The 12,500-nt window shown below is 44.5% G+C and overlaps 1 protein-coding gene across 1 annotated transcript in view; it reads right to left on the reverse strand.

The window, feature by feature from the left end:
- Positions 1–3,832: 3,832 nt before the first annotated feature.
- The window catches only part of LOC308368319 (adhesion G protein-coupled receptor L1), a gene marked incomplete at both ends in the record, with an annotated part of 42,017 nt that continues 33,349 nt past the window's right edge, over positions 3,833–12,500 (reverse strand). The window contains 9 exons of the mRNA XM_080842469.1: positions 3,833–4,389; positions 4,435–4,743; positions 7,366–7,512; positions 7,966–8,062; positions 8,870–9,025; positions 9,395–9,563; positions 10,134–10,225; positions 11,699–11,765; positions 12,116–12,336. Of these exons, the coding sequence (XP_080698595.1) occupies positions 3,833–4,389; positions 4,435–4,743; positions 7,366–7,512; positions 7,966–8,062; positions 8,870–9,025; positions 9,395–9,563; positions 10,134–10,225; positions 11,699–11,765; positions 12,116–12,336 (1,815 nt within the window). The remainder of the gene's footprint in view (positions 4,390–4,434; positions 4,744–7,365; positions 7,513–7,965; positions 8,063–8,869; positions 9,026–9,394; positions 9,564–10,133; positions 10,226–11,698; positions 11,766–12,115; positions 12,337–12,500) is intronic.

Here is a 12,500-nt window from a genome sequence, read left to right on the forward strand (position 1 = left end):
CAGAGCAGATTTACAGTCTCATTAAATTGAGGTGCTGACAAGAGTAGAACAGTGGGCATATTCTGAATGTGTGTGTGTGCACTAATGTGTGTGTGTGTGTGTGTATTTGTGCACGCATGAGTATTTGTGTGTGCATGTGTATGAACGCATGTGTGTGTATGCGCATGCATGTGTGTGTATGTACACATGCGTGTTTGTGTGTCTGCCTATGTGTGTGTGTACATGTGTGTGTGTCTGTGTGTGTGTGTGTATTTGTGATAACCTCATATTCATACAGGATGAAATGCTGATATTTATCGGAGGATATGAGTAGGAGTGTGTCACTTCCACTCACACACACACACACACCTGCAGGCGTCTCACTCAAGGGCAGTCATCAGATGAGTTACACTATGTCTGGTGCATCTGCGTATGTTTGTCTGCACTCATGAGTGTGTGTGTCTGTGTGCCACACACCTGCACAGGAGGAGAAATAGTAAATGAATATAGCATGTTTAGATAATAAATGTAAATGTTTCATTGTTCATGAAAAGGGAACGGTTTATTTAATCAGTCGGTGTTCTTGTACATGTGACGACAACACATGCGGAGTCAGATCAGTGGAATTCTATTTACATTCTTGTATTGGGCCTTAGCCTGGCGTTGTGTGTGTCTGTGTGTGTGTGTGTGTATGTGTGTTTCTGTGAGTATGTGTCTGTGTGTATGTGTGTTTCTGTGTGTGTGTGTGTGTGAGTGTCTTTTTGTGTGTGTGTGTGTGTGTGTCTGTGTGTGTGTGTATGTTTGTGTGTGTGTGTGTGTGTGTGTGTGTGTGTGTGTGTCTATGTGTCTGTGTGTCTCTGTACATTCTTGTATTGGGCAGGAGCAGTAGGTCTTAGCCTGGCGTTGGCCGACTTCATACGTCACCGTGGTGTAGATATCATTCCCAGTGATTCATCAGGGTATGAGTTTGAAGGCATCCTAAGAGTCAGTCACCTTATTGTTCAGGTGTCGCCTTCTTTCCACTTTATTCTTCAGGTGATCTTTGGTTTAGAGCAGGGGTGGGCAATGTATTTCCCCAAGGGGCCACATGAGAAAGTGGGACTGTTGTCGAGGGCCGTACCAATAGGCTGACCTCAATTCAGCATGAAAAATTTGCATCTTTTTGCAGTATTAAAGGTGTGCCCAGAGGACCGATCCACATGGCACACACACACACATACAAGTGCAAGCTTGCAATGCAATAGTATAAGTATACAAATTAATAGTAATATCAATTTTTATCATTTAACGTTTAATTCCTAATTTACCATTGACCTCCGCGGGCCGGACAGGGACAGCCAAGGGGCTGCAAATGGCCCTGGGGCCGCACTTTGCCCAGGTTTGGTTTAGAGGCTTTTCAAACTGATGCAAGCTCTGGACAGTTGTCTGTCGCCCCCTGGATTATAGTGAGTAGCATTACACTCTGAGGAAACAATACATAGGAAAGATCTGTGAGTGTGTGTATTGGAGATCTGAATGTGAGAGCTGGTGGACTGGTAAAAGTACAATATCAGGTCCCGACCTGTGCCAGTTGGTCTATGTGATCAATTGATTGATTGATTGATTGATTGATTGATCACTATCTGTGGTTTGGGTGCCTAGTTATGGGTGGCTTACATTCGTGTCTGAGAAAAAAAAACAAGCTAAACATCAAAATTGCAATAACAATTTGGGAAGATGTTCAGCCAGAATTGACCATGTATTCCTGTGCATCCATTTCACGGACTGTTCTCTTATCAGCTTCCAGGAAAACACAAACAATCATGTAAATAGTCAGTAAGAAAGAGGCAAGATGTAAACAATGAATGAACAACACAGGTTGATCAAAGGCTGTGACACGTTTGAGTTTTGTTCTATTTTTATTTTGTATACAAAATGTCTCTTCTTGATTTCTTTCCTGGTCTCTTTCTCTTTCCACCTCTATTTTTTTGGCGACGTAATGAGAGGCAGGCTGAGCACGAAAAAGAGAGAGAGAGAGAGAGACAGAGAACAGGGGAGAGATACAACGAGAGGTCAAAAAGAAGAGACAGGGTCATCCAGTTCACAGACTCCCACACATTGTTTGTTTTTTAACTATGTTTTTCTCCATTCAGTTTTTTTTTGTCTCGTTTTCATTTTTTTGTTTGTGATAGAAGATCGCATCCTTATATGTTCTTAAAGTTTTTTTTTTTTTGAAAGTTCAGTTCTATTTACAAAGACCAAACAACACCACTAGGAGGCGCTCTGAAACACTTTTCAGTTTCACAGTTCTGTTCCGAGGCCTGGTCGTCACAGCGACACATAACAAGTGTCCTCCAACTGTCCAACCGACAAACCGAGAGGTGGACTTTCCAAGGTCGACTCAGATCCTCGGGAGCAAGAAGCGATGGCATTGGTTGAGGCCTGGGGTTGTGTATAGGTTATATGATGAAGAAAGTCTGAAAGTCTATATAGTCCCTTTCTCCCAAAAGAAAGCGTGTTAAGTCCAAAATGTTCACGCCATGTTGGACAACCGCCAGTGCCTTCCCTTAGGTCACTCATTTGACCTTTCAACTTTGACCTCAGCAGGTCATACAGTCTTGTCTGTAAGAAGCTGAGCCTACAGGGCTCTCCAGTCGCTCCTTGTGTGTGTTTTCCCGTAGAAAGATTTGTGCGTGTGTGCGTGTGTGTGTGTGTGTGTGTGTGTGTGTGTGTGTGTGTGTGTGTGTGTGTGCGTGTGTGTGTGTGTGTGTGTGTGTGTGTGTGTGTGTGTATGTGTTCATGTATTAGAGAGAGAGATTTTTTTGGCAATGTTGAAGCGCTGTTGGGGGTGGGGGTTGTTTGGCATAAAAGCCTGTCACATTCTCCAAAGGGGCAAACAAGGGCAGAAAAGGCGGGAGAAAACGAAAACACTAAGAATCAATTAAAGTGATTGACAATACATCAATAACACTCCACCCAGTCAGAACGATAGATAGAGAAAGAGAGAGGGAGAGAGAGAGAGAGAGAGAGAGAGAGATAGAGAAAGATATGAATGAAATGAGCAGGGTGGAATGGCATGACAGAGAGAGAGAGAGAGACAAAGAGAGAGATAGAGAAACAGAGAGAGAGAGAGGGAAGTAAAGTAAAGTAATGAAAAGAATGGTAAGCAGATGTAGAAGAGAAAAGGGAGGAAGGGTTAGGTAAAATAAGGCAGGGATGGAGAGACGAAGAGTATTTGTGTGTGTGCGCGATGAAGGCAGTGAAATGAGCTGGGTGGGTGTGTGGGCGACCGGGAGATAGAGGCAGGGAGAAGGACGCCATGGCAACACCACTACCACCTTCATCATCACCATCCTCATCATCATTGGTGTCATATTAAACTTCATAATGGTGCTAATGGTTATTGCCTTGCGACCACCATCACAGAAACAATCATAACAATGACACAACCATTGAAGCTGCTGACTTCATCACCACCATAACCATACTCATAATCATCATCTTCATCATCACGATCATCATCATCACCCTCACAAACCCTTAAATCTTTACCTAAGCTGATGGTTATGTTGAAGTCAGCATCATTTCAATTTATCAAGAAAGTAATGACCAAGCATTCTACTGCTGCCATCAACATTTTGATGAAGGTCATCGTCATCATCATCATCACCATCATCATTACAGTCATCTTCATCATCTGTTGTCATTGTTATGATCGTTTTCATCTAAGCGACGACTGTGAAGATGAAGATAAGGTTAGGTGTCATCTCAATCATCATCATCATCATCATCATCTTCTTTGTTGTCGTCACGGCGATGGCATCACGGCTGGTCCTCCTCCCCTTCCTCCGTGTCCCGGTCACCAGCGCCCTAGTCACAGGCTCGTCACCAGCTGCATCTGTCCGTCACCTTCTCCGTGGGTGGGCTCCAGCCCCATCCCTGCATCCTGATTGGTCCGCCGTGGCGGGGGCTGGTAGAATGCGGAGATGTGGGCGGGGCGGCTGGCGCTGAAGTAGAGCTCATCAGGGGGCAGGCCACCACTTCCTCCTCCTCCTCCTCCTCCTCCTCCCCTTGACCCCGTCATGACCTCTACCAGCCCCTCAGGGCTGCTGTCGGGGTAGGAGGAGTCTCGGTCCCGCCCGGCTCCGCCCATGCTCTCCGTGAGCTCGGCTGATAGGCTCTCAGACTCCTCCTCGCTCTGGTAGAAGACAGATTGGGTGTGGTGGTGCTCCAGGAGGCGGGGCTTCTCTGGTAGGCGGGGCTTGTCGGGTAGGCGGGGCTTCTCCAGGGCCTTGTAGAGGAGCTCGTCCTCATCTTCAGGGGGCGGCGGCGGTGGGCGGGGCAAGGGTCGCTGGGGCGGTTCCCGTTGCCCTGTTGAGGACAGGAAGTCTTGGCTCGGATGGCGTGACTCCGTGCCAAGCTCCACCCCTCCTCCTCCCCCAACACCGCCGCCACCGCCTCCTCCTCCTGTGTGGCTGGTACCATAGCGATCGGTTGATGGGCGCAGGTTGCTATGCACCAGCTCGGAGATGATCATCTTCTCCAGGGCGGCGGCGTCCGATAGGTTCCTCCGCATCCCGCTTCCGCCGCTGTGCTCCGCCCCTCTCGGGGTCAGCAGGGTGGAGCAGTGCTCCCCAGACACACCCCCTTGGACAGATCCGCCCACCCCTAAGAAGTCGGTGCTGCCGCCGCCCACGCCGTGCAGAGAATAGCTGTTGTTGTAGTTGCCATTCAGACGCACGCCATCCAGGCCGCTGGACTCACGGCTGCGAGACAAGGTGCCCTCTGGTGGACAAACAGAGAAACACAACACAGTGTTTACATATAGATCAGAGTGAACATATGACATATGGATCAGTGAACATATAGATCAGAGAACATATAGCTATAGATATAGAAATACTTATAATATACATATAGATATAGAAATACTTATAAATATACATATAGATATAGAAATACTTATAATATAAATATAGATACTAACAATCAGTCAATAACAAACAGGCTATCACCAAAAAAACATTCCCAACATCAATGCCACTATCAAACATGATAATGAGGATAACAATCATTATCGTGACAGTCAATGAAGCCACATTTATTAAGAAGTACATGACAATGTGACATGAATGCAATATGAATGACAGGTAGTAACTATTCATATTCGAAGAACAAGTGCTATTATTGCTTTCAGTTTATCATTATATTATCACTGTATTGTCGGTGTTGTTAGTGACTGTTTTCCCTAAACCATCACTATAACCTACTAAACTATTAAAATCACAACAGATGCCACGACTACTACTACTTATCCTTTTCTTATTATCATACAAGAATACAAGTAATGGTAGCATCAATGTCATGCTAACATAAACAAGAGCAGTGGCTCTGCCTTCATAGTCTCATAGTCATTCTCCAATCCCAGCAGAGTTTCATAACTTCCTGTTGTTCGGTGGGGAAACATTAACCTTTAACCTTTGTGTCTGACTCAACCCAACATCATCTGAGTGATCGCGTCATCTGGCCTGTGGTGACTAAGGGCCTTATTCACATCCACATCCATTCATGTGTTCATTCATCCATTTATTCATTCATCCATTCATTCCTTCTTTCATATGTCCATCCATTCATGTGTTCATTCATCCATTTATTCTTTCATGCACTAATTCATTAATTCATCCATTCATTCCTTCTTTCATATGTTCATCCATTCATTCATCCATTTATTCATTCATGCACTAATGAATTAATCCATCCATTCATTCCTTCTTTCATATGTTCATCCATTCATTCATCCATTTATTCATTCATGCACTAATTAATTAATTCATCCATTTATTCCTTCTTTCATATGTTCATCCATTCATGTGTTCATTCATCCATGCAATAATTAATCCATTCATCCATTCATTCCTTCTTTCATATGTCCATCCATTCATCTGTTCATTCATCCATTTATTCTTTCATGCACTAATTAATTAATTCATCCATTCATTCATTCCTTCTTTCATATGTTCATCCATTCATTCATCCATTTATTCATTCATGCACTTATTAATTAATTCATGCATTCATTCCTTCTTTCATATGTTCATCCATTCATTCATCCATTTATTCATTCATGCACTAATTAATTAATTCATCCATTTATTCCTTCTTTCATATGTTCATCCATTCATGTGTTCATTCATCCATGCACTAATTAATTAATGCACCCATTCATTCCTTCTTTTATATGTTCATTCATTCATTCATCCACTCATTAATAATTTTGTTTGTTCGTCAGTTAAATCATTAGTTAATCTGGTAGACGCTATTAGTCATAGCGGCTATTAATTCTGAGACGAGGGGTGTCATGAATCACATACAGCACAGCACTACAGCACCAATGGAGGAGGGAGTGAGGAAAAATCAAGGGCATTGGAGGTCGTACTTGAGTCTCTGTATGTTCCTGTTCAGCATCAGCAGACCAGGGAGAAGGAGAACGAGAGAGACAGAGAGAGAGAGAAGGATAGAGAGACAGCGAGAGAAAGAAGGATAGAGAGACAACGAGAGAAAGAGAGAGCAAGACAGAGAGAAAGAGAGAGACAGAGAGCAATAGAGACAGAGAGAAATAATAAAAAAGAGTGAGGCAGACGGACAGAAGCGAAATTGAAAGACAGAAAGAGACAGGGACAGAGGAATGGACATAGGTAGTGGGGACACAGAAACAAAGACAGTTAGGGACGGAAGTAAACACTCAGTAAAGAAGTACAGACACAGACACCCGTCAGATGGACGGTAGTAAACACTCAGTAAAGAAGTACAGACACAGACACCCGTCAGATGGACGGAAGTAAACACTCAGTAAAGGAGTACAGACACAGACACCCGTCAGATGGACGGTAGTAAACACTCAGTAAAGAAGTACAGACACAGACACCCGTCAGATGGACGGTAGTAAACACTCAGTAAAGAAGTACAGACACAGACACCCGTCAGATGGACGGAAGACAGAGACAGACAGGCAACCAGACATGCAGACAGTCATATGACCACAGACACAGTCAGACACATAGACACACAGAAGGGCAGTAGGAAAGATATATATATATATATATATATACAGAGAGAGAGAGAGAGAGAGAGAGAGAAATAGACATCTCAAAAGACACTGATTAGCGAGTAACTGAAAGAGAGAGAGAGAGAGGGAGAAAGAGAGAGAGAGAGAGGTAGACAGAGATAGACATCTCAACAGACACTGATTGAGGAAGAGACTTAAAATAGAACACAATTACAGACGGACAAATGAACAATCAAGCAAGCAAGCAAACAAACAGGAAGACTTATTTCACAATCAAATAGTAAGACGGATAAATGGACGAAGACGGACAGACGGACTGACCAATAAGGAGACAGACAAACCTGTGGAGTTGAACACTGCAGGTGAAGGAGGGTTGAACACAGCGGGGGAGGGAGGATTGAAGGTCTCGGCCAATAAGGTGTTGTAGGGGGAGGTGCCAGCGCGAGTCTGGAGCACCGGATTGGTCAAAAGGTGATTGCCCATGGTTCCTGAAAGAGAAGAGGCAAGGCAAGGTGAAAACAGTGGAAGAGAGAGACAGCCAGAGAGAGAGAGAGAGAGAGGGGGGGGGAAAGAGAGAGAGAGAGAGTGAGAGTGAAAGAGAGGGACAGTGAGAGAGATAGAGAGAGAAAGAGTGAACAAGGGAGAGGGAGAAAGAGACAGAGAGATACAGACATACAGAAAGTGTGACAAAGGAAGAGTGAGAAAGAGAGAGAGAAAGACAGAGAGTAAGAGAGAGAGAAAGAGTGTGAAAAAGGGAGAGAGACAGAGTGTGTGATAGAGAGATATAGAGAGTGCGAGGAGAGGGAGAGAGAGAGACAGAAAGAAATAGTGGAAAAGGGAGAGGGAGAAAGAGACAGAGTGTGAGGAAAGAAATATGGCGAGAGAAGGAAAGAAAGTCAGAGAGAAAGAAAGAGAAATAAGGAAGAAAGAGAGAGACCTACCTCGGTTGAGAGTGGGGGTGTTGTTCATGTCTGCCGCCATGAAGGAAGACTCGGTTTGTCTGCGAACGGTGTCGTTCCACATGCGTCTGATCCGACTCTGCACACAGGGACATCACATACATGACATTGGTGTGTGTGTGTGTGTGTGTGTGTGTGTGTGTTTGTATGTGTGTGTGTGTGTGTGTGTGTGTGTGTGTGTGTGTGTGTGTGTGTTTATAGTAAATATGCACACTGTGGTAGGATGTTAATCCTAGGGCAAAGCATGACACCAGCAATTGTGAACAAGTACCATTTTTCCTGCTATTGCTGTTGTTCGCATTCTGACCGTATGTATACAAACAAACCAAACCGAGGTGCAGGCTATAAGTACTTCATTCTGACCGTATGTGTACAAACATACCAAACCGAGGGTGCAGGCTATAAGTACTTCATTCTGACCGTATGTGTACAAACATACCAAACTGAGCTTCAGGCTATAAGTACTTCATTCTGACCGTATGTATACAAACAAACCAAACCGAGGTGCAGGCTATAAGTACCTCATTCTGACCGTATGTGTACAAACATACCAAACTGAGCTTCAGGCTATAAGTACCTCATTCTGACCGTATGTGTACAAACAAACCAAACCGAGGTGCAGGCTATAAGTACCTCATTCTGACCGTATGTGTACAAACATACCAAACCGAGATGCAGGCTATAAGTACCTCATTCTGACCGTATGTGTACAAACATACCAAACCGAGATGCAGGCTATAAGTACCTCATTCTGACCGTATGTGTACAAACAAACCAAACCGAGATGCAGGCTATAAGTACCTCATTCTGACCGTATGTGTACAAACAAACCAAACCGAGATGCAGGCTATAAGTACTTCATATGAGTGTATGTTGGTGGATTTACCTGTCTGTGTGCAGGGGCATGACGTGATTGGCTGCCGCCGTAGTAACGGCTGTTTCCCCGGTGGGCGGAGCTCTTGAGGGAGCCGTGGGAGGCGGAGCTGGAGGAGTGGCCACAGCAGGGGGAGTGACGCAAGCACTTACTATACTCCTTATGGACCTGGGCGGAGACGCACACACACACACAAACACATCACATTACACACACAAACGCACCCACGCACACAGCCACACACACACACAAATACACAGAATTCTAGTTAGGGCAATGGACTTCTTTCTAACCAGAAGAAATGTCTGAAGAAATAAATATGTTGAAGGATAGTCTCTCACACACACACACACACCCAATATCATTCAGGGCGTTGAAGGAAGTGACCACACACACACACACACACACACACACAATATGTTGAAGGATAGTCTCACACACATTCACACAGACTAACATTCAGGGCATTGAAGGAAGTGAAATTAACACATAGACAGAGAGACACACACACACACACACACACACACATTAACTGACCTTCTTCTGCAGGGCACAGTGGAAGATGAAGATGAAGAGTCCGTGCAGGGCGTTGAAGGAGGTGAAGAGGTAGGCCATGACCACGCTATTCTCCGTGAGGAAGAGGAGGCCAAAGGCCCACGTCAGAGACACCAGCAGCAGCAGCATCACAGAGCTCACAGTCCAACACCTACACGAGGGACAGAGAGGGAGAGGAGGGAGAGGGAGAGAGGAGGGACAGAGAGGGAGAGGAGGGACCGAGAGAGAGGGAGAGGGGAGGGAGAAAGAGAGAGGAGGGACAGAGAGAGAGAGAGAGAGGGGAGGGAGAAAGAGAGAGGAGGGACAGAGAGAGAGAGGAGGGAGATACAGAGAGAGGAAGAGGAAGACCGAGAGAGAGGGAGAGGAGGGAGAGAGGGCAGAGAGAGAGAGGGGAGATATGATGGAGAGAGAGAGGAGGGAGAGAGAGGGGAGAGAGAGAAACGAGGGAGAAAGACAGAGAGAGAGAAAGGAGGGAGAGAAAGAGCGACAGGAGGGACAGCCAGAGAGAGGAGGGAGAGAAAGAGAGGAGGGAGAGAGAGAGGGGACAGAAAGATGATGGAGAGAGAGAGGAGGGAGAGAGAGATAAAGTAGAGACAAAGAGTGTTTACTGTGTTAATACATGTTTCACAGTTTATATATATGTGTGTTTTGTTTGTGTGTGTTTGGTGGATGTGCGTGTGTGGTGGATGTGTGTGTGAGGTGGGGGGGTGGACGGACTCACTTGATGTTGTCGAAGCGGCTGGAGTCTGGTTTGAGGACGGTGGACTGGCGGATCATCCTGTGCAGTGTGACCATCAGCACCACCAGATTGAACTGCGGCAGACACACGTTTACACATGTTACTCATCCTCCTCTTTTAACACGTTTACACACATTACTCATCACCCTCTTTTATGGGTATGTGTCTATGAAACTCACTTATTCCTAACATCCATTCAAAGTTACAATTATACACACACATCTACCAAAGACGTCAATAATAACAATAATAATGATTATTATTAATTAGTATCATGACATAACTTTGTTCTAGCAGTGATTTACATGGTATGCCATCTATACTGAAACAACTATACTGTTCTATTTACTAAAGGGTGATATGTGTAAGAATTGTAGTTTAGAACATTTCAATTAATTACTACAAAGAGCAACAGAATGTTAGGAAATAACTGTTTTGACAATGTATGTTCAGTGTTGCCCAGATATCCACTAAAGTTAGCATGCTTAGCAGCTACCCCCTGGACAGCTCCACTCCTACGCATACAACCAAATGTAATAACACCAACTGAGGATAGTTAAAATGTTTCCTAATTCGTGGAGAAATAGGACACTCCATTTTATAAACTATAGAGGCTCAATATGTTTTCAGAGTGCTGCATTGCATTTCAACGGACCTAAATAAGTCTGTAGTTAAAATCAACAAGTCGCAGCATCGGTTTATACTAATAGGGAGGTTATCGCTAGCTCAAACGCTTCAGTGCTTAAATGAAGACCTTTAAGGTCTGTTTGCCTCAAAGTTAATGTAACATATACATATCAGCTAATCATTCTTACACAAAGCCTCTTTAATTTTTACATTAGTTAATTCGTTCAATCTATTAACTTTGACTTCTAATTATCTCTATCTAGTGGTAGGAAGCTACTATTGCAAGTGTATAGCGAAGCTAAAGCAGTGGCAGGATGCAGAGTGGTACTCTCAATGCCAATATAATGTGTATGCATTTCCTTCTACAGCCACTTGGTGGCACTGTCAAATGACATCTAGATCAGTGGTTCTTAACCTTATTGGAGGTACTGAACCCTGCAAGCTTAATCAGTGCATTCACCGAACCCTTCGTAATTGGAAAAATAAAATATGATTTCTTCAAAACATATATACGTATATGTATATATTTTATTAGTGCACAAAAACATAACATGAACATTTACTGCAAACCAATGTGACTTTTGCTGTTGTCCTTTCAGACACAAGTTCAGAAATGGACATTTTCACCAAGCAACAAAATATTTGTAAACTAAAATGGCAAATACAAATTGTGTGTATTTGACAGCCGACAATTGCTACTGTGACCTGGGCTATACTGTGTGTGTCTTGACCCCTGCCGAGAGTGACTCAACGAACCCAGGTTAAGAACCATTGATCTAGATTCACTGCCCCCAATCTGCTTGGGATGGGGAGAATGAAATAATTTAGCTGACAACTAGTCACTCTTACATACAGCCCCTTTAAAGTGTGTATGAGGATATCATCAAGTTGTGGGACAGTTATGAGTCATGCTGTCGTACCAGAATGATGAGAGAGACGGGACCAATGAACGTCCAGATGAAGTAGTTGTCCAGACGCAACCAGCAGCTGTTGAGACAACATAGTGAACATTTAGAGACACATTCAAATACACGCACACACACATGAATACACATACAAAGACACACACACACACACGCACAGTCACACAACACACAGACACGGACACACTGACACACACGGACACACGGACACACACACACACACACAAACACACACACACACACACACACACAAACACACACACACACACACACACACACACACACACAAACACACACACACACACACACACACACACACACTCACACACAAACACACACACACACACACACACACACACACACACACAGACACACAACACACCGATACATACATGCACATAATCATACACTCACGCTTTCTTGTAGCCGTAGCTGCGGTAGTCGATGGCGGCAGAGATGGCGACGATGATGGCGGGCAGGCCGTAGCTGCAGAGGTAGTAGTACTTCCTGCGCGAGACGTCACTCTGGAAGACTTCCACAAGCAGCAGGTAGAGCTGCACCGCCTCGGCACACAGCCAGCAGAACACCGCCAACAGGAAGAAGTGGAGCAGGCCAGCCAGCACTGGGCACAGGACCTGGGACACACACACACACACACACACACACACACAGGCAAACACACACACACACACACACACACACACACACACACACACACACACACACAAGAAAGAATATGAATTGAATTTGACACACACATGCACGCACACGCATACACAAAAATAAACAGGTAAGATGT

This window comes from Sprattus sprattus (assembly GCF_963457725.1).
Source record: "Sprattus sprattus genome assembly, chromosome: 1".
NCBI classification, from domain to species: Eukaryota; Metazoa; Chordata; class Actinopteri; order Clupeiformes; family Clupeidae; genus Sprattus; species Sprattus sprattus.